General features: G+C 34.1%; 1 protein-coding gene across 13 annotated transcripts in view; it reads right to left on the bottom strand.

The window, feature by feature from the left end:
• LOC130450689 (rho guanine nucleotide exchange factor 18) overlaps positions 1-23,360 on the bottom strand; it is a 103,817-nt gene that overhangs the window by 49,647 nt on the left and 30,810 nt on the right. For all 13 annotated transcript variants that reach the window (XM_056789230.1, XM_056789231.1, XM_056789233.1 and 10 more), the window contains exons 2-6: positions 5,332-5,565; positions 2,986-3,165; positions 2,778-2,886; positions 2,546-2,723; positions 1,244-1,401 (exon numbers count right to left, since the gene is read on the bottom strand). In XM_056789230.1, coding sequence (XP_056645208.1) covers positions 1,244-1,401; positions 2,546-2,723; positions 2,778-2,886; positions 2,986-3,165; positions 5,332-5,565 — 859 coding nt within the window. The remainder of the gene's footprint in view (positions 1-1,243; positions 1,402-2,545; positions 2,724-2,777; positions 2,887-2,985; positions 3,166-5,331; positions 5,566-23,360) is intronic.

The raw sequence follows: 23,360 nt of genomic DNA, 5'->3' as shown, positions 1-23,360 counted from the left end.
AGCATCGTTTTTTCGCACCCTTTTACACGTATATAAACATCACTCATAAGTCGTGTGACTGACAGGCAGATGGCGCTGCCATATGACGTATATTAACTACCAACTTTCAAAAGAGTATTTGTAAAATTCAATGACATTTCGATTAGTCAGAAAAAAGTGACAGCTCTTCTGGTCGTCCAATTGAGGTGGTTACTCCAGAAAACATAAAAAAAGTTCACAATTTGGTTAAATCGTATCATGAATTGAAATTGCGTGAGATATCTGAGACCGTAAAGATATCAGAAGACAGTTTATTTACAACTAAGCATGAACATTTGACCATGAGGGAGCTTTTTTCAAAGTGGGTGCCGCGTTTACTCACAGTCGATCAAAAACAACAACGTGTTGGTGAATCAGAACACTGTTCACAGATTTTTTGCGTCGATATGTGACAGTGGATGAAACATGGATCCATCACGTCACTCCGGAACCAAAACGATCATCATATGAGTGGACTGCAGTCGGTGAACCATGTTAAAAGGTACAACAGTCAGCATAGAAGGTTATAGCTGTATTTTGGGATGCGAATGGAATATTGTTCATCAACTATATTCAAAAGAGACAGACAATCAATAGCGAATACTACGTAAAGTTTTTGAATCATTTAAATGGAAAAATCAGGAAAAAACAGCCTCATATGTCGAAGTTTCACCAAGACAATGCACCGATTCACAAGTCGATGGTAACGATAGTTAAATTGACTGAATTACACTACGAATTGTTTCCTAATCCACCGTATAGTCCAGATCTGGCCCTAAGTAATCTCACCGGTAAGAAATTCTGGTCAAGTGAAGAAGCAACTGTTAAAACTGGAGCCTATTTCGAGGCAAAAGACAAATCGTTCTACAAGCACGGCATCGAGAAGTTAGAAAAGCTTTTGTAGGAGATAACATTGATGAATAAAATCGATTTTTGGTAAAAAATATGTGTAATTTCACGTATTTATATGAATTTTTAAATGTTTAATTTAAATGGTGTTCGTAGGTAAAATATATTTGAAAATTGTTCATCGTATGGACAATTAATAAATTCGTAATCAATTTAGAAACATTCGTCGTGTGATGAATTGAAAATGTTTAAATAACATGCAAAATTAGTGCAAAAAAGTGACAAGATTATTATTTAAAAAAAACACGTGAAGCTCGAAAATTAAAAATAGAAATTGTTTAGCAATAAATTAAAGCCGATTATAAAAATCACTTACATCGGTAAAGTGGGTTGAGCGCCTGCTAGGGCAGGTTCTGGCGCTAAATCTCTTACAGCGATAATAGATGGCGTTGAAATAGATTTTTGTAATGGTAATCTAGCCGGTAGAAGGCGTTGTTCAGCTTCTCTTTTAGCTTTCAGTTTATTAAAATCACTCTAAAGAACAATAAAAAATGAAAATATTTCCATTTCTAATCTCAATTATACAAAGCTAATTGGCACATCCAGTACACTATAAATTTATTTTGAATATACATGATGTCCCACATATAGACCACAATAAAAGTAGTATGAATGTATTTGTACAGGGTGGATCATGAGGAATTTTACGTACTTTATATATCGCACCCCCATTGTAAATCAAATGTTTTTTTGATCAGTTACTTTAGTTGTTAGACGTACCAAATTTGCTGCACAAAATGTAATGTAAAATCTGGACAGGTTTAAAAAATTTTAATTTTATTTAGAGTTTACAATGTTTTGTTCGTCTGATATTCGAATTTGATTGTTTGACGTCTCAATTTGATCCCTTTGAGTCTTGCAGCCATTGCTAACTGTACATATATGTGAAAATACTAATTGGTGGATAACAGTGACAGTGAACACGTTTCTGTTTTGATTCAAAATTATTTGCAAAAAATGTTAAGTACAACATGTACAGGTACGATAATGACCGTTGTTTGGCGGCAGCTAACAACACGTGTTTATTTACTTGAGAGTAAAAACTGTCTTTTCAGTTATTGACAAATAATTAATGCACTGTAAAATAAAGATAAATTCACGATGAAAGTAAAATTGACATGAAAGTTGCACAAAATTTTCTATCTATAATAGAGACGGGATCACCTTCACTATTAATTATGCGAGAACATGCCACATATACTTGTTCAATAATCACTTTGGAATGAGCGTAATATTCAAAATTATGCTCATATTGGAATAAATCTGATTTAGATGCTCGAAGAAGTTGTTCGTCAATTATTTGCAAAAAAAGTTAAGTACAACACGTACAGGTACGATAATGACCGTTGTTTGGCGGCAGTTAACAACACGATTTTATTTACTTGAGAGTAAAAACTTTTCAGTTATTGATAAATTGTCAATAAATAATTATTACACTGGAAATTAATGATAAATTCACGATGAAAGTAAAATTAACATGAAAGTTGCACAGAAAAATTTTTTACTGAGCGAACCCCAAATATTTTTCAGTTTTTTATCTCCATGATTCCCCATGATTCACCCTATCTAATTCAACCGAGTATTTCCAAAAGTACATGAACGTTTAGGGTTAAATTACCTGAAGATCGGCTTCGTTCAACGAATGAGTACTAGCTCCGCCGTTAGTAGCTCTTGAAGTTCGATGCCTGACCACGACCGGCGCTTCTGGTCCTAATAGTAATCTCACTGTACTGCCATCCACATTATCTATCAGTGATGATTCGTCTACTTCGGATTCCATACTGCTCAAAGATATACTATACGACAAATACAAGGTTAAAATATGATATTTGGTGATGAGAGATTTGTACCTTCTCTGACGGGTCTGCTTGACTTTGTCTTTGTTTCCAGTTAAATCTTCTAGGGCCGTCCATGATCGTCTTCTCTGAGGTTCTGGTTGACATAACCAATCTTGAGCAGCTAATGAGGAATGAGCATTTTAATAAAATGTTTGCGCGCAGGTTTAAATGGCTAAGAAGTTCTATGTCATATTAATTATAATAAAGATAACTCTCTCACCGCTTCCTTTTCTACTTGGAGGTAGATGTAAAGGAGAAGACCCCAATGAACCGCCAATAACGTCTACTTCTGAGATTGCTTCGTTAAGAGCCGGACAACTTGCACTCAATCTCGCAACTTGAGCCAAAAATGGATTTAGAGCAAACGCAGCAAAGTCTCTCGAGTTAGGTCCATACGAACCTATAACCAGTAATAGTTGTAACTCACTGAAAATTTATTCTTTGGTGGTGTCAAAATTTTTGTGCAGTTGAATTTACAAACATCAAAATTGCTCTGTGAATACCTATGTAATTTTAAACTGACATGTTAAGTACAACGGCATTATTTAGAACTCCTTACCATCTATATCAACGATATGAAAAGTTAGGTTATGTACAGTTTTAGTTGGTTATTCGAAATTTCCAAAAGAATCTTATTCAGTTAAAAAAGTTGATTCAGATTCAGAATTACTTACGAGTAATTTAGTAAACGAAGAAACTATTATTGAAAATTCAACAATATTTTTCAAAAATATATTAATATTTTAAGTTTATTGAAATTTAAATAATTTTTACAAAAAACGATGTTGGGTGGGCTGAAGAGTTCGTAGGCAGACACATATGCTAACGGTCCAAAGTTTTTGCCGACCCCATAATCCATTCATTAACTTTGCTATTTAACTATTGAGATATGGCAACACTTATGTTAATATGTCTAAATCTAAATAAATCTGACATTGACATTTGACATTTTTAATAATGGACGTACCCAGAACGTGTATTCTTTTAGTTGTTTAAATACTAGAAACATTCATCTTGGTCAAAAAATGGAATCAAATCACGAATATTTTCGTGCGATGATAGAAATTTCGACGTGGATTAAATCAACAGCAGCGTGTCCATCAACTCGCTTCCACTTTTGGTGATGAAGCACCATCTTGAGCTACAAGTTCAGCTGGTTTTCCGAATTTAATCGTTGTCGTACTTCTCTATAGGATGAATTTCGTAAACGTTGTCCAAAATCTGCTGTTGTGCCAAAAAGCATCGATGCTGTGCGTAAACTGATATTGCAAGATCGTCATGAGACATAACGTGAGATTGAGGCATTCTTAGCATACATTCAAACAATTGTCTCTCAAGATTTATTCGCATTGGATAACGCGTAATTTGACAATCGCTGAAGAAAAAGCTCTAGTTGATTAGTGCATAAAAATGCTGAAAAAATTGAGATAGCGGTAGTTGCTTGATAAGTTGTTGGACTTCCTTTACAAGAAGGGTCTAGACGAGTCTGACCTCAAAATCATACGGGAGCTTTATGCTAACCAAACTGCAGTGGTGACAACAAAAGAGGCGTGCGACAGGGATGCGTGTAGTCTCCTCTACTTTTCAATATATATTCAGAAGAAGTCTTTGCCAGAGCGTTAGATGAAGCAAAATATACTCATTAAATTTAAATATTTGAATCAAAAAAATGATGAATTCCAAATAGTGCTCAAAATTTGATAAATGATTTCCTTTAGCATTACACCAAAATTGTAAATAACGCAATTAAATATTAAACTATGGATGGTTTATGAGTGGACTATCGATAAATTCATATCACCACCCTCGCAAAATTTTCGCCTAATTATTAGGAATCGTCGCGCTGGCACAAACATTACGCTGGGTCCTTAAGTAAAAGAATAGAGATGAGAGAAACGAAAAACGATAACTAAGTGTAAAAGAAACGAAACTAGAAAATTGAAAAAATATGAATTCCTATACCTTTATGTCGTATTTTTTCATGAAATTATTTTTGTGTTTAAATGAAGAGCCACTTTCGAAATGAATGTTCAGGTAATTTTTCAGAATATCTTTTCAAGCATTACTTTGTATTGAGAGATTTTTGAAATTGGCTAGCCGCTTTGTATTTTGTCAAGTTGTTTCGAATTCCTTTTATATAAAACCATTAAATAGCTATAACCATATCATATTACACCTCATAGTATTTACCAAACAATATTGTCATATAAAATAGTTTTGTAGCAAAACGTAGACATAAACTAACGGTTTATTGCATACTTACTACAGACGATGTGTAGAATGTATTCATCTATAACTATATATGTGTACGAGCCGATTACGGCCCGATATGGGAAACAGAAAACGTGTCAATGGCTTTTTCAGAACTCAATATGTATTCAAAGTATGTGGAAATTAATTTGATTAATTTTTAAACGCTTTAAACCTGTAAAATAGTGTGGGTTGTGCACATAAATTCTTCGGTTCAGTATTCAACTTCATTCCTTGGTGTTGTTATTAAAACAAGATCCATGTTGTCACCTTTGTAAGCTTAGAATTGTTTTTATATAAAAAAATAGTTTCTTACTTTGTACGGAGACATTGCGCATGTGCTGTACGCTTTCGTGTAATTCACGAACTTGTTGCAAGCTGTCCTCCAACACCGGATAAGTTTTGTTGGCGGGTGAATGAGGCGTCACGCTGATGGTAGGAAGAGGCCCACCGGCCCCAGGTCGAGGCAGCATATCCAACACCGGTATATGGTAATCGGTGATGACGTCCTCGTCACTATCCACCTCTCCTCCGCTCTGGCCACATTCATCTATAAAGATATCATATTATAAATAGTTTGCAAATACTAAAAAAAATTAAATTATAAAAGCATGAGCGTTTTCGTAGTGGGATTGTGGAAAAATTTAACACTAAAGTGTAGTATTTGTAATATATTTCCTAGATCGAATACCTATGTATTTATTATCAGGTACTAGTTTACAATATTTTTTGTTCTGTAGACTAGTACTCTTCTATCGCTACCATGTAGGCACACTCCGCTGAGAAAAGAACGGAAACCCATTATTTGTCAGTTCAATTAACATGAGCAAATCAGAGCTCGGTGGACTGGGGTTGATTTGAGGCCAATAGCTGTCCTTTTCATCTCAAAGTTAGCTGCTTTAAGTCTTCTTTTGGCTATTCAGTCACTCCTCACGTTTATCTGATCTCTTGTTGGACTTAAGCACCAGTGAAGGCCCGATTTGTCACCTCGAATATGCATCTTTTTCTATCAGAACCACGTCTTCGATTAAAGTTACCAGTTTCTAGGTAACATTGGTAAACTCTAGAATCAACAGATTGACTCAAGTTCAGTGCACTACCTTCTCAGCCTTGTCGCATAAGATGACCGCTTTATTTCTTATTGTGTTTATTTTCAGATAGAATTCTCGTTTTTTGTTAAAGAACTTGTGTAACTGTTGACGTTTGATGGTGATGGGTCAGGTAGATAACCTTTTATAAGGGTCACTTACCTCTAATTAGTACCATTGTAAAAAACATGAAAAGGGTAGTTATGGATCATAACATGGACTGTGAGAAACATAATATTTTATATCATTTTGAGGCTTGAGTTGATTTTTTAGTTCATGATTATAATATAACTGTCACTAAAGACAGGAAACAAAAAGGAAGACTGAAAATATCTAGGTACTCAAAAATTGACAATATAGATAAAATAAAGATAAATTTGGACTACAAAATGTCCGGTACTAATTACTAAAATAATAAATATATTGATAAATTGAACGAATACTTTTGTTGAAATACACTGAATATATCGAAATATGTATTGGCCGTTCCGATTTGGAAAGAACATAAAAATGATCCTTTCAATATATTACAAAACAAAAAAGTTCCAAGGAATATCCACGATAAAAAATATCTGTTTTTATCTTCCTAGTCTAATAATAAATTCAGCGAATAATCTCGGCCTGAAAAATAGGGTCAATACTTTTAGGGCACCTACAAAAAAAACAGTAAAGAGCCTGAAGTATCAGGAAAAATTCTTTACTTCTTAGACCTTTTTTTTTCAATTTAAAAATGTCGTAACTTGTTAATTCTATGAAAAGTACAATTGCTTTATTATTTTTTAAGCATTCTCTCTTTGTACTGCCTCAATCGATAAATAAAAGACCTAAGCTAGATCTATAAAATAAACTAAAAACAAACAACAGGAATCATTTTTTATTAAAACAAATTGAAAAAAATGCTCGGTTTGATTGAAGCTTTATTGTTATTTCCGATTAATTACACATGATGTTGCTTAATTACAAAAAGAGTTTTCCTGAATTATTGGCTATTTATAAGATTCTCAATATTTTTTGTTTTGTTTTGTGGTGTGTGATTAAACAAAGATGACGGTTTTCCAAAGCGCGAAAATGCGACATATAATTGTCCATGTGCGAAATAGGGAAATTCCAAGTTCTATCCACAAACTTCCAACGACCGGCCTTGCGGTTTATTTATGGTCATTGCAACGGCCAAACGAATCGTTGGAATCATCGGTATACCCAGGATCAAAACATCCTCTCCTTTGTATTTTGTCTTTATTATTGTTGCCTCAATTCATCACCTTTTTCACAGCCAGTCTTGTTCCATTGCACAGTCGAGGTTGATTAATGTTACGCATCATGATGATAAGTGATCCTACTTTTAACTGCAAATTCTGAGGTGGTAATCCAGGCAATTCCAGTGAATTAAAAAACTCCGTGGGATAGTTGATTACGTCATCCTGGACATCTTTATTTTTCGCCGCAAATATTTCTCGTTCACCCAATCAATTATGAATATTAAACTGTTGCGCTATATCTGGGAAAAAAAGAGCACATAACTTGCAATGTCACTGTCAGAAATTTAATTTGTGACAAAACTTAAGATTTATCAATCTACATATAGTTGGTTGTCAAATGTCAAATATTGTGTTCAGAAATTTAATCGGAAGCGTATAAGACATGTGTGCTTACTCGTTCCGATCCCGCACAGATTTTTTTTTGAGTAAAATCGGATCGGAGTGGTATAGACAAGTGTGTTCCGGCCTTAAGTCTTCGTGTTTTGATTGATGTATCATAATAAAATGAGACGTGGATATTTGTTAATTAAATAATGCCAATCAATATCCAACACATTCTGCCGGATATAAGTTCCTAAGTATCTAGTCCAGGAAGTGCTTTAAACGTAAAATTATATGCTATTTTGCATAAAATAATGATATGCTTCATTGTTAGGAGCAATAAACAATAGAAATTATTTTTGGTTAGTTAAATTTACAACCGCTTAAAAATTTTTTAGTATCGTTTTCGGAAATGTTATTGTTTTCGACCCATTAAATTTGGTTAAATATAGATAAGTCACTTGGCAGTCTATGAAAATACAATTCTATTTTTTAATTTGCACGTCTTTAACACCTTGTCAAGTTTAAAGATTTTACATTAAACTCAGCTTATAGTCCATTTGTTCAGCAATAGAAATAAGGTTTAAAAATAAACGAATGGACTATAATTATTCAATTAATTAAAAAAATTGCTTTTTGATGGTGTATATCCAATCCAAACTTGAAATATACATTTCGGTGCTTCTTTTAATAAAAAATAATTACGTCACTGAACTTCCTGTTGAGCTTCTCAGGATGTAATCGCCTTTCACTGAAAATTCTGATTTAAAAATTTGTTGCATCAAATTCGAAATAAAGCTGGCATCGAATCGAGCAAATGCCGTTAGCTCCGTGCTTTTCATCGTATATTGAGAGGGTTTTCAGGAAATAAAAAATTATTAATCCGTTCCATACCTAATACTAATTAAGTATGAATTTAAGAGGATGGAATTTTTGTTTAATTTAACCCCGCCTGGTACGTAGCATAAAAATATAGTGAAACATGTTCATTCTCAGCACTTCTACGAGGATGGTCTCAGAAATAACTAGCGTTACCTAGAGATGGCGGTAGTTGCTTGAAAAATACCAATATATTAGAAAGTACACGATTTATACTATATATGTTCCAAGTTTGAAGACGCCACGTTATTTAATATTTGTTTGGCAGCCATCAATAGTGAAAATTTTCAGTGGTCATCGTTATGGAATACAATACTTTTATTTGAGGAGCGTAGGTCAACCAAGATGAAAGCTGAACTAAATTCTTCTCTGGGTGAGACTGCTCCTTCATTATCAACAGTAAAATATTGGGTAGTAGAGTTTACACGAGGCTGTACGACCTGCGAAGACCAGCATCGCAGTGGTCGATCAAATGAGGTGACATCTTCAGAAATGTTGAAGAAAATCCACCAAGCGGTATTGGATGATCGTCGACTAGCTAGCGCGAGCTAGCAGACATAGTAGGCATTTCAAAAAGTACGGTACATCGCATATTAACTAAAAATTTGACATAAGAAAGCTGTGTGCAAGAAGGGTGCCGCGTTTGCTCATAATGTAACAAAAACATTGTCGTGAAAATGTTTCCATGGTTCAAAAAATTAAAGCCGAATTTTTGGGCCGCTTCATAACCATCGATGAAACGTGGGTCTATCACTTCACACTCGAAGCAAAAGAACAATCAAAGCAATTAAATGGAGAACTGTCTCCAAAGAATGCAAAGAGCGTTCCATCTGCAGGTGAGATCATGACGACGTTTTTTTTTGAATACGCGTGGGATAATTTTCATTGATTATCTTCAAAAAGGATAAACTATCAACAACAAGTATTTTGCAGGGTTTGAACGAAGGAGTCAAGCATTTGGCTAAGAAGAAAGTGTTGTTTCATCGAGAAAATGCACCAGGTCACACATCCGTTATTGCAACGGCCAAAATTAATGAATTGAAGTTAGAACTGCTATCTCATTCACCCTAACCGCCAGATTTAGCCCCCTCGGATTATTTTCTAGCCCCTCGGTCAAAGATTTTAAAACAATGAAGAGGTGATGTCTGCAGTTAAAGGGTATTTTGAGGAGCTTAACGATTCTTATGATAAAAAGGGTCACGATCTTATTGAACATCGCTGGGGAAACTGTATTTTTTCCAAGATATTTGTGTTTTTCTGTTGGACCAGGTACTTCTGGAACCATCCTCGTATTTATTCCATCTTTAACAAGAGGATATGGAATGACAGGTCAAGGACCTTGTTTCTAGTTCTTGTTTTAATTCTACTAGAGTTATCTAGACATTTTTTGACTTAACAAAGAAACAAAACATATTTTTTTCGTAACATTTCTCTACTCAATATAGGCGGTTACGTATACGTCTGATGAGAATCTTTCACTTATAAGTGAAATTGGAGGTTAGGAGACAGGAACCAGTCGTTCAACATTCCGTGGCCATGGCAATATCTCCAAGTGTGAGAAGGTCCGTCATACTGTGAGAAAAACATAATTTTTTTCTTCAAATGTTTTTGCAAGTTTTCTCTTTACTTTATCAAGCTATGACGCGTGATGCATTCCTATTATTGCTGTACCCATTGGAAGATAACACATCACCATCAATTTTCCAGTCGATAAAACCGTCTTTCCTTTTTACAGAGCTAGTGCACCCTTTTCAATCTATCGTGTTTTTGCTTCCTAGTGAAGGTGATTGGATAGATCTTGCTCTGGTTGACATTTAGTCCCTCCAATCGTCACCACCTTCCCGTATAGTTGAAAATGTCATCAAATGTTACATAGCGTATGCGTAAAACCCTCCTCCTCTCTCAGAACAATGGAACTCACCACTCCCAAAGTATCAGTTTTCACCTGTTCTGACCGGTTCTTTTGACTCAAGCACCTTAACATCAATGGTGCGTAAAAAAAAGGAAGTTCAAGGCTGAATACTAATTGAAATGCACCAGGTCATCCTCCCATAACTCTAATTAATTTCGATACACGTACGGAAGTTATATTTTTGCCACAACTACCAGCTTGCTTCAACCAATGGACCAGGGAGTCATTAAAACATTTATTTAGCTTACTACCCATTTGCACATCTACATGAAGCTATGAGACAAAACAATGAGCTTTCTGTTAAAGACTTTTGGAAGCAATTCAATGTTTTAGATACTGCAAGAATTATTGGATAATCTTGGAATGAGGTTTCACAAAAAACTCTCCATGGTCTCTGGAAAAAACTGTGACCATTTTTTTTTTTTCACCACTGAAACCCAATTTCAGATCCTGAATAAATCGATAACATCATAGAAGTGGTCGATATCGCCAAACAATTAAATTTAGAGGTCGATAATGATGACGTTCAAGAATTGATAGATTCGCACAATCAAGAGCTAACAATTGACGACGTTATAGAAATTCGTAAGTATGATCAAGACATTGAACAAACTGATTTCGTTAGAACCAGTTGAATCGGTAATTCAAATGACAATTGCAAACTTAATTTAATTGAAAAGGGGTTACAAATTTTAGAAAAAATAGATTACCTACAAAACGAGGAATAAAAAAATTACTGGTATGCTACGAGGCAATTTTGCGTGAGAAGAAGAAAAACTTAACTCGTCGGGCAACATTGTTAGAATATATGAAGCCTTCTACATCAAAATAACTTAGGTTTAGGTTACTTTATTCATAATAATGTAAATTGTTTTATTATCTTACACTTTATTAAACATTTTTCTTGTAAATTATTATTTTCTTTAAACTATGGTCCCGATTGAACATACTTTATAATGTATACAGTGCTTTTCAGATAAAAGTATCCACCTTTAATAACTTTTGTAATACTGGTATTTAAAAAAAATCCAAAAACACGTCAATTTATGTTGGAAGGGGCAAGCATTATGGCTTATTTAAACTTACTGGAAAAGCCACCTCCTCACCACTAGCAGCATCCCCTTTATTTTTTCAAATTACTTTTCATATTTATTATGTAAAATTTGGATACTCCTCTTTGAGCTGATTTCAAAAATGTATAATACTTGTAGGTTAAAGTGATTAGTTTATGAGATAAACAATTTTTCTTTTAAGAGGACAAATTTTACTTATTATTTACTTTCACCTTATTTGCCTGTACTAAAATGGGTTGTACAACAGTTCAAACTCTTTAATCTTTTTAACTGTGCTATTTATTCTACTTAAAAAATCCAAACAAAAAAAACTCTACTTTTTATTAAAGTTTGACATTGTCAACTAGAATTTGTAGTCACTATTGATAGTGTAATTTGATACATTATTTATTTTGTTTCTCTGAAATGGTTTACTCTTTGCAAGAAAGAATTGAAATTGTAGGTTTATACTACCAAAATAATAATTGTGCAAGAGCTGCTGCTAGAATATTTAACGAATTACATGACGGAAGACATGCAACTCATAAGTATGTAATTCAACTGATGGAGAAATTTACCACAACAGGGTCTGTTTGCAATAAAGTGCATAAGCGAGAGGGACTCGTAAATAACGAAGCAATCCAAGTGGCAATTTTAGGGCAAGTCAGCTTAGAGGCTCAACAACCCCAATCGTTGTCAACAATAAGTAGAGCGATCGGTGTTTCATCTTCTACAGTTTTCCGAGTTCGACATAAATTCAAGTACCACCCATACAAAGTTAAGTTGGTGCACGAGTTGAATGAAGATGATTTTGATCGTCGTCTAGAGTTTTGCGAATCAATGACGCAAATTATCAATATTAATGTCCCGAGTGCATGTCAAATTGTCGATAATTTAATTTTCTCGAGTGCGCGAATGCGCACGAGAGGAAATTATGAGACAATTTGACATGCACGAGAGGGCATTTTGGCAGACTATTTCCTGAGAAAAATTTAATTTAAAATAAACAATAATTGTTCCTTTTCTTAAAATATAAAATTAAAACCAAATGATGTTTATTAATCCTAGACGAAAATTTGGCACTAGTGCAAATTATCGATAATTTGCACTAGTGCAGTATTATCGCTGAAATTTGATCGTTGCTAGGTGAACATAAAATATTACAGCTTTTTGGTTGGCTTAAATTTTTCGAAGGAAATAGTCAATAACAATCCACAATTGTTAAACAATATTTGCTTTTCTGATGAATGCTCATGGTCATTAAATGGCTTAGTAAGTAGGCATAATTGTAGATATTGGGCTGAAAGTGATCCACATATTATGCGTGAATTCCATACACAACATCCCCAAAAGTTAAACGTTTGGTGTGGTATCCTAGGTGACCACATTGTCGGACCTTTCTTCATCAACGGAAATTTAAATGGTGAATCATATCTTGAGTTACTCAGGGAAGGGGTTGACCCACGTATTACAACAATAATAGAAAATGATGATAACCTTTCCGAAGATTTACTGGTATTTCAACAAGACGGAGCTCCCCCACACTATGCTATGCCTGTCCGACAATTTTTAAACGAAACATTCCCCGCTCGTTGGATAGGTAGAAGGGGGCAGATGATGGAGTGGCCACCTAGGTCACCGGATTTAACACCCCTAGACTTCTTTTTATGGGGGTATTTAAAAACAAAAGTTTATGCTACCCAACCAGAATATCTGGATGATTTACGAGAGAGGATAGAAAATGAATGTCGACAATTAAATCCAGCCGTATTAAGCAATGTCAGAGAGGCATTTCAAAATAGATTATACCATTGTATGGAAGTGAATGGTACTCATTTTGAACACTTATTGAAACTTCATAATAAATAGCACAGTTAAAAAGATTAAAGAGTTTGAACTGTTGTACAACCCATTTTAGTACAGGCAAATAAGGTGAAAGTAAATAATAAGTAAAATTTGTGCTCTTAAAAGAAAAATTGTTTATCTCATAAACTAACCACTTTAACCTACAAGTATTATACATTTTTGAAATCAGCTCAAAGAGGAGTATCCAAATTTTACATAAAAAATATGAAAAGTAATTTAAAAAAATAAAGGGGATGCTGCTAGGGGTGAGGGGGTGGCTTTTCCAGTAAGTTTAAATAAGCCATAATGCTTGCCCCTTCCAACATAAATTGACGTGTTTTTGGATTTTTTCTAAATACCAGTATTACAAAAGTTATTAAGGGTGGATACTTTTATCTGAAAAGCACTGTATATGTATTTATATGCAAAGCTGAACCCCGACTTCGCGAATTCGACTATCCGGGGTATTACTGTATTAAAAATATTTTTCAAACATCATCAGGATATACAGGACACGTTTTAAATTCATATTAAAATTTAACTGGGTTTATTCTTTATTATATACATTCCCAACGTTTTATTAACAATAACTCGTTCAGTATACGAGTAAATTATTTTTTTCTATAAACTCGTTAACTGCATTTCAACTTTGTATTGTATTAAAATAATGACTGGGAAGTTGGTGGTATACAATAGCCGTAATCAATAGAAATGAAAATACTCCCGGATATGTTACACTAAATTACAGAGAGCATCGATTAATATTAAATGAAAAACAGTACCGGACTCAATTATCCCAACGTGTTCAATAAATGACAGAAAATATAGAAGAAAATTGAAATGCATAAGAGAAAAATTCCGGGAACAAACTATGATTTCCGAATCACTTCCAATTCCATGAAAAATTTAAGTTAAATACTATTAATTCAATTCAATTAGTACATCTATACGAAGCTAATAAATAACGAGACTAGCGCTGCTACAGAAAAAGTACGCATGCGCCCAAGATTAACGACTGTCAGTTGTTTAGCTTGAAGCCTACTCTTTCGAATGCGATGTCTACCGTATTTGTAGATAAACTAGTATAGCCGATGTCTTCGTTTATATAGTTTTTTTGTTTGGCAGTAAAAATAATACTGATGAAATAATCGAGTCATTTCAGAAATAATGGGTCTGATGTAGGGTTTACATTTTTAAATGATTGGGCACGATGTAACATAAATTTCGCAGTTTACCGCACGTCTCTGGTACTCATAATTGCGCTCAATATTTTTACTCCGTCATTTCTTTTTGCAATACGCCAATAGCTTGCTTACGTTACCAGCGCCAATCGAGTTTCGCCCGTCAATTTATAGCATCCACACCACGTTTTTTTTGTTTTACCATCCTATATGTAGCCTGGATGAAAAAAAGGGGCACCACCGATTTTTCAAAACTAATAATTTTCAAAATTCTCGTTTAGCATGAAGAAAATTTAACCCCTAGAGTATTTTTTTAAGTAAAAAATAAAATCGGTCAGATTTTCATGGCGAAATCGTCTAAATTTGGTACGGACATATTTTTTTATATAAAAAGATTTATCAAATTTAATTTTTTATGTAAGTTGGTTGACAACGAAATTAATAAAATTTAGGGGTAGGTGCTATAAGTTATGTAATGAACATTAGATACTTTTTTACTCGAACACCGTGTATCCAACAAAATCATCGAATTTGGTCCAAAATATAAATGTCATTTATTTGTTTAAACTTTAATTTGGTAACACAGAATTAAGAGGTTCCGTGCACTTAAAATCTTGATTTTGCCCCATGAAAATATCATTCTAGGTATCTGTCTGTTCATCTGGTTCATGCCGCGCGTTTTAACAGTCAAAATCGTTATTTGTGGTAAAATAACTAGCCGTGGAAAGGGAATCTATTTTAATCAAGTTGTCTGAGAAACCACGAACAAACCTTTGCTCCATTTTATCAACAAATCAATTCGTCACTTCAACCCAGTAGCATTTTGTCACACATATCGACCGGTCTTCTACACTGTCGGCGCTGGTGACGTAGTACCTATTTGGAACGGATCTCGGGCGGTATAAAATGGGTTTGTTCGAACTTGCTAATCGGGACAGAATTTGGAACGGTTATTGGAAGTGTATAAAAAAATATTTTCTGCGCAATCTCCGGCTGTGTGTCCCTGAAACGGTTTACAAATGATAGGTTGGAATACAAAACAGAATCGTTCGTATAACGGTAACAGCCCGGTTGGAACACGTAATCTCAATTGCACAAAATCGTCACCGTACCAAGGACGGTTTTTTCATGGGTTGGAACGAATCTAAGATATCCAGACTTCTAAACTTTATAGGTTTGTTAATAGTAATCCTATAGACTTGAAATCAAAACCATTATTCTTGTAAAATTATGTTGAATTTACTTAGAATTTTTTATTTTTCAAATTTTCCAAGCGCATTCTGCTTTTTTAGCTTCAGCTGTTTGGAAGTTATAAGCTGATTCATTAGGTTAAATATAGTGTACACCCGATATATTGCATACGAAAATACTCAAGGAATAAGTAGAAAACTGTTCATAGTATATTACGAGGGTTAATGAAGAACGTATAAAATTTCTGATAACATTACCTTCTAACAAACACGAAAATCCCATGATGGAAAACAGCATTATCTTTATTCTGGCCCACAGGTAGCATCGGCTGACGTGGATGTGAAGAAAACTCATCCCCCAGAGTACATCTTTATAAATTTCAGTTCAATAGACTCTTCAGGTATTTTTTTTCTTGTTAAATCGGTTACTATTATTGGTTTTAGAATTCAAAAACAAAACCATTAAACGAAAATACGAGGTATGGCTATTAAATAACGAATGTTCCGCTTCTATATACCCCCCTCCCCTCGCCACACAACCTTTCCAAACGTTTTTTCCATTGATCGAAGCAGTGTTGGAAGTATTCATGGTGAGTGCCTTCCGCTCTGCAATTTTTTGCTTTACCGCTTCCATCGATTCAAATCGGGCCCCTTTCAAAGCAGATCTTATTTTCGGAAACAAAAAAAGTCGCACTGTCCCAAATCTGGTGAGTACGTCGGGTGTTCGAGCAGACCGTTATGGGCAGGTGCGTTGTCCTGGTGCAAAATCAACGAGTTGTTCTTACACAACTCGGGCCGTTTTTTACGAACTCGCAGTGTTGCCAAAACTGACAAATAATAAATCTGGTTGACAGTCTGACCCTCTGGAACCCATTCAGTCATCACGATTCCGTTAATGTCGAAAAAAAAAACGATCAACATTGCCTTGAATTTTGATTTGCTCTCTCGGCACTCACTAAAGCGCTTATACAACTCAAAAACACGCGCACGAGATAGAGAATTTTCCCCATAGCTCTCTTATAATTTATAGCACCTAGTCGGAGTTTTTTTCAATTTAACGACCCGTCTAGGGCGCCCTCTAGGCGCGAAGTCTCGTTATTTAGTAACCAGACCTCGTATTTGAATATTTACATGCCTTGTCTGTTAAAGGGATGCTAATTTAAATCATTTACTTAGCAAATTATGACAATGTTTTGATTACGTACGAGAGTTGATCAGAAAATACGGTTCTGGACTTAATTACTTTCTTTCTGAAAATTCTGTGACCGCCATATGAAAAAGTCTGTTAGATCTAGATTCGTAAAGAAAAAACATCCTGAAGGAAGTTTTGTGTTTAGGCCAGAAATGGCAACTTCTCATTAAGAAAAAGACGTTGTGGAAGCTTTTGCAGAGTTTAATATTCCGTTTAATGAAAAGTCTAGGAATGTTGCCGATGAGGCCAATTGACGTGAAAATTATACTGTGACATGAAAAAATTTTCTCATACGACTCCTCGTTTCTGACTTATAGGCCTTTAAAGCTGCGAAATCAGAATTTTTTAGAGGCACTCTTGCTCTTGCATTTATTCATGATTAGAAGAACGTTTCATTTAAACGAATCAATAAATTCTTGAATGCAGTTTGTTGTATACGTGAAACTTATCTTGAAACTTTTATTGTGGTCTGTAAGCATCAAGCCGAAAATATATTGTAGCTTAGTAATAGTAAACAAAACTAAAGCTCCGTTATTTTATTTTTCACCAAGTCAGCTGAAATTCTTTTCATTGTGAACGTCATTTTTCAACTGCATCATTTTCTAATGGGATTTTTACTTTCTGAATAGCATTCGTAGCACGAATTAAAAGGAAACCTATTATGTCATTACCGTAATTTATTTAATGAAAGCAACTTAAATTCTAGTAAAGTACCCGGGGTTATTAACACTCATTACATACATGAGGTCATTTAAGGAATACAGTTAACGAATTAATAACAAATAATTAGTAATCGTCTGCCCACTTAATCAAATCTAGAATATTTTGTTTTTCATTGAATTATGAATTTTTTATGATACATCCCCACAGTGCGGCTATTAACCCCATAGAGGACGTGTGCGACGCGACCGTACGTCTAATAATGTCAAGGCCAACAAATTTTTTTTTCACTTTTTATAGATTCAAACTGAAATATGGTTCTTATTTTTCGTTGATCACCCATAGTTTGTAGAAAATTTGATTTTCATTATACGAAATTTGAGAGGTCTACCTCATATTCATCACACTAAAAAAACCGATTTAACCTTAATTCATTTTGTTAAAATTTTGGAATAGGTTTTGTTATTATTAATTCGAAACGTCTCACGTAATTTTAATATTTGACATAGTTAGTAAGTACTAGGGTAATACTAAGAAAATACTAACACCAGAAGGAGAGGAACACACATTATCGTTATGGAAACTAACATATAACATCACTCAATAAGTCGTGCGAATGACACACAGATGGCGCTGCCATTGTCAAATCCATATGACGTTTATGAAGTATCAACTTTCAAAAGACTATGTGTAAAATTTCATAGCATTTCGATTAGTCGGAAAAGAGTAACAGCTATTTAAGTGAGGCTACATTCGTTATTTCTTCTTGATGAAAAGAAAACTGAACAAGCTCTGCAATGGTTTCAGTTTAAATGAGGTCGTACAGACACCGATGATGGTGAACGTGCTGGTCTTCCACTTGGTGGTTACTCCAGAAAACTTCAAAAAAGTCCACAATTTGGTTATATCTAATCGTAATTGAAATTGCTTGAGATACCCGAGGCTGTAAAGACATTAGAAGGCACTGTGTTTACAATTATGCATGAACATTTCACCATAAGAAAGTCTTTTCAAAGTGGGTACCGCGTTTAATCACAGTCGATCAAAAAAATCAGCGTGTTCATCGTCACCTCAGTGGACTGTATCTAGTGAACCAGGTCCGAAGTGTCCAAAGGCACAACAATCAGCTGGGAAGGTTATGGTTTCAGTACTTTGGGATGCGCATGGAATATTGTTCATCGACCATCTCCAGAGGGAAGAGATAATCAATAGCGAATACTAAATAGAGTTGTTGGATCGTTTGAATGTAAAAATCAAGGAAAAACATCCTTATATGTAAAAGAAAAAAAAACGACTCACAAGTCGACGGCAACGATGGTAAAATTGAACGAATTACACTTCGAATTGATCGTCATCCACCGTATAGTCCAGATCTGGTGATTACTGATTTCAAAAAAATGTTCGTCGGTAATAAATTCAGCTCAAATGAAGAAACAATTGCTGAAACTGGAGCCTATTTTAAGGTAAAAGACAAATTCTTGTACAAGTGGAATCGAGAAGTTAGAGAAGTAGTCCAGTGATCACAACTCCTGATCCACGAAAATTAGTTATGTGTTATGATTTACTGGATCAAAATTTTTGTTGCTAAGTGATATATTTTTGTATAAATTTTCAACATTCCAAATTTTGCAAATAACTCGAAATCTATGCCGAATTTCGGAAAAAGTGAAGGGTTTAAAAATATAGTTAAGAAATTTCCTACAAAAAAGATTTCTGGTGATTTTTCTCTAAGAACTGTCATTTCTTTGTAAAATGCGCTCAAACTTCGGAGTCGCATCTTACTAAAAAGTTTTCGCGCAACGTAAAATCTGAAGGAAATTACGTCCCCGGCTGAAAAAGAAACTGCTGTATCTCCTCGAAAACTCGACATTTCGAGACGAAAGAAAGTGCATTTTACTTGTTAGGGTTTTTACTTTTCAACCGCATCTGCAAAAAAATTCAGACTTGTAAAATTTCCTTGGAAAACAACACGAACGGGATTGTTTTTTGCTGGTTGCCTGGGTGAACTTAAAACACATGTGTCTGTGACTCTGCTACACCCAGCAGCGAACCCTTGCTTGAGGTCGTCAATAAGACGATTAGATTGTTAGATTTTTTCATAGTTGACAAGTTTAGTTACTTTTTTATAAGTTGTTGAATACCACCTATTTTCGCAAAATAATGAGAAAACTAAAGCAGACATTTTGTAGCTGAGTTGTCAAGCTTCAATTTCCTCCCCAAATAAGTTCGTAAAACCTTCGGTTTGTTATACGGTTTCAAGTATTTTCATTATATTAAGTTTTCTCAATGATGAACTCTACTATGTTGAGCCATTCTCTTCATAAACAAAGCTGATTTGAGTATGTAGAGCCTCTCTTTCACAAAAATGATCAGCAAATAGGAATTTTAACTTTGCTTGAATACGGTTTCAAGTATATTCATTATACCATGTGTTTTTTTAGATTTTTCAGCATCTGAATGGTGAATTCTGCTGGGTTGAGCCAGTCTCTTCATAAACAAAGCTGATTTGAGTATGTAGAGCCTCTCTTTCACAAAAATGATTGGCAAATAGAAATTTTAACTTTTCTTGAATACGGTTTCAAGTATTTTCATTGTACCAACTTTTCAATGTGTTATTTCGATTTTCAAACTTTTCAATGACGAACTCTAGAATTAGAAAGCTTCCCCTTGATAATCAGACCAATTTTGACCCTGAAGAGTCTTTTATTTCCAATTCTTAGTATATTTGAATCCGGTTTCCGGTGTTCTTATTGTATGAAATCGACTAGATTGCAATTGATTTCTTATATTCGATTTTTAATATTTTCTCTATTTTTGATAAATGTTTAAATAAAGAATAGCGTTTTTAAGGATTATCCCTGTCCCACACTTGAGTTTAGAGAACTTACAACAATCAAGATTTTAAAAGAGGATTTCTGGTATTTTAGAGTTTACTGTAGGTTAGGAAAAATCATATTTGAACTTCTTCGAAGGTAATTACCTGCTCGGCATTTTTTTTCAGAAATTCACCTATAAATTTCAAATTTTTTTTAGTTATCCTCAAAAAATGCACTGTTGAAAAAATCCAGTAACACGAAATTTGCTTTTTGTAAGAGTAATCTTGAGATTAGGGAAAAATTACGCCTTTTTTGTAAAAAATTTTTTGTACTACATTGTACTACTTTTTTCGAAATTCGGCATAGATTCCGAGTTATTTGCAAAAATCGAAATTTTGAAAATTTAAACAAAAATATATCGCTTAGTGGCCCAAAATTTTGATGTTAACTTTTACCGTATCGACAGAGCACCCTCAGAAATACGTAAATCCATAAAATCAACGACATAACTAATTTTCGTGGGATTTGGCTTCTAATTGGGCTGAACTCACTGGACTAAAGCGTTCGAACGATTGCATTGCTCTTGGAAGGAAATTAAATTGATGAATAAAATCGATTTGTAGCAAAAAAAGTGTTTTTCTTAGTCACACGACTTTTGAGTGATGTGTACTATCACGCGTATTTATTTATGTAAAAATCAGTATTTTCAAAAGACCGCAACAAAAATTTCAAGCTTAATTCTAATTCGAATGTACGTTATCACAATGACAAATTGGAAATGAATGACACATTCTCGGTATTCATGAGTCGAGAAGGTCGAGTCGAGTAGGTCTTGCGAATACTGCTTTTGGTTATATGTTGGATAGCAAACATAGTCAGGTCAGCGACATTTCTTCTACGCTCAAAGTTTATAGCTTTTTGGTCTTAAAAAAGGCTCCAAATTATTGTGGAGCTGCCTTAGCTAGTTCGATCACGTGACTATACCAGGACATATTGCTGGTGATGGTGATATTTTATGCCAGGACAGAACCAAATCCTGATCTGCAGTACCAGTCTTCGAAGCTGAAACTCGAGTTTGCAATTTTATCAAGTAGACCGTTGATGTTCAGGAGAAAGAGAGTAGGTGACAGGATGCATCCCTGAGGAACACCAGAGTTGACCTCAAACCTTTCTGAGGTGTATCTATCAATAACGATCTGGATGGATCGGTCTTTGAGAAAGCTACAAGCCAATCGATAAGTGAAGACGACATGCCGTACGATCTTAATTTATTTAGAAGGTTGTCATGCCAAACTCTGTCAAAAGCCTTCGATATGTTCAGTGCGTTTTCCATAGCTACAGTCCTTATATTGATGACATAGAACGGGATATCACCGGTTGATTTTTACGAAAGCCGTATAGATGGTCGCTAATGATGTTAGCAGATTCAATATATGCTGGTTAATGACTTTCTCAATGATCTTGGTAATGTCTGGGACTAAAGCAATCAGACGGTAGTTGTTGATAACCGTCTTTGATATGGGTTGAGCCCAATGAAAATTAAAAACCGACCTATGTATGAGACACCCACGATATATCTACCCAAATATATGTGACATAAACAAAAAATCTAGTCGAATGTGTTGAATGAGAATGATTTTATATGAACAAGCAAAAACTAGTAACATTAAAAGTGAAGTTTCCGACACGTTTTTTAATTAAAATAATTTCTGATTTTTTAGAATTTCATTGAAGATTATATTAACTAAAATTTTCTAGTGAAAATTATTAGTAATCAATGGGAACTGGACAAAGCATGTAAATAACTGTTAAAATTGAACGACATTAACATTTCTTCGGAGTCGTAGGTTTTTGTCAATTATTTATTTAGAACACAAAACAATAATTACACAGTCCAGTGAATTTTTCATTGGATTTGTGTCTCGGAACACTAAGTTAATTACATCTTTTATTTTAAAGAAATTAAAAACGGAATCGATGCAATTCCAAATCAATTGAAATAACCGTTATATAGGATGTGACAAAAGTAATTTCAAATATTTTTCCAAAAAAATATCATTTTATTAGACAATTAAAATTTTATTAAATCAAGTTCTAAAGGCGGTAGGAAAAAGGGCTGAGTTGTTGAAAAATATAACGTAACAAAGAAACAGTATAATCATATTTATTTTTGATAATTTTAAAAAAAAACACGATTTTAAGGTTAAGGTAGGTCGCTTCAAATATATGACGAATGTTGAAAAGTAAGGAAATTATTTAAAATTAAAGGTGAAGGAGATATGTTTCATATGGTTTCATCGAAAAAAAAAACACGATTTTAAAGTTAAGTTGAAAAGATCTTCCCACCTTGAAACTATTTTATTACGTATAATTTTATAATTAAAGGTGGGGGAGATATGTTTCATGGTGTTTCATAGAAAAAAACACGAAAAATAAAGCTAAAAAATATTAGACATACAGCAGCTGTCAAAACCAACAGTTTCCTCAATGGATTCTTAGAAACTATTTTGTTAGCTAGAATTAAATAATTTAAGGCGTGGGAGACATGTTTCATGGGGTTTCATAGAAAAAATACACGACTTTTAGGTTAAGTCTTTCCAAAAAAGAAGAATTAGATAATTAAAGGTGGGGGAGACATGTTTCATGGGGTTTTATCGAAAAAACACAAAAATAAAGCTAAAAAATATTAGACATACAGCAAGTGTCATAACCGACAGTTTTCTTGATGGATTCTCAGGCATCAAAAACACAATTACAAAAAAGATGGATGGAACTTCAACACTGAACGAATGTATTCTAATATTTTGAAAAAAGCTAGGAGATATATAACCTAAAAAAACTTATTCTTTCTAGCACTTCAGTGATAGATACTGTCGAAGAACCAATTGAAAAAAACAAAAACTTGATAATTGATTACAAGTTTATTAAACAAGACTAAAAAGTAATGCGA

Source organism: Diorhabda sublineata, chromosome X (genome assembly GCF_026230105.1).
Source record: "Diorhabda sublineata isolate icDioSubl1.1 chromosome X, icDioSubl1.1, whole genome shotgun sequence".
NCBI classification, from domain to species: Eukaryota; Metazoa; Arthropoda; class Insecta; order Coleoptera; family Chrysomelidae; genus Diorhabda; species Diorhabda sublineata.
The sequence above is the reverse complement of the archived record's forward strand: the minus strand, read 5'-3'. Positions and strand labels throughout refer to the sequence as shown.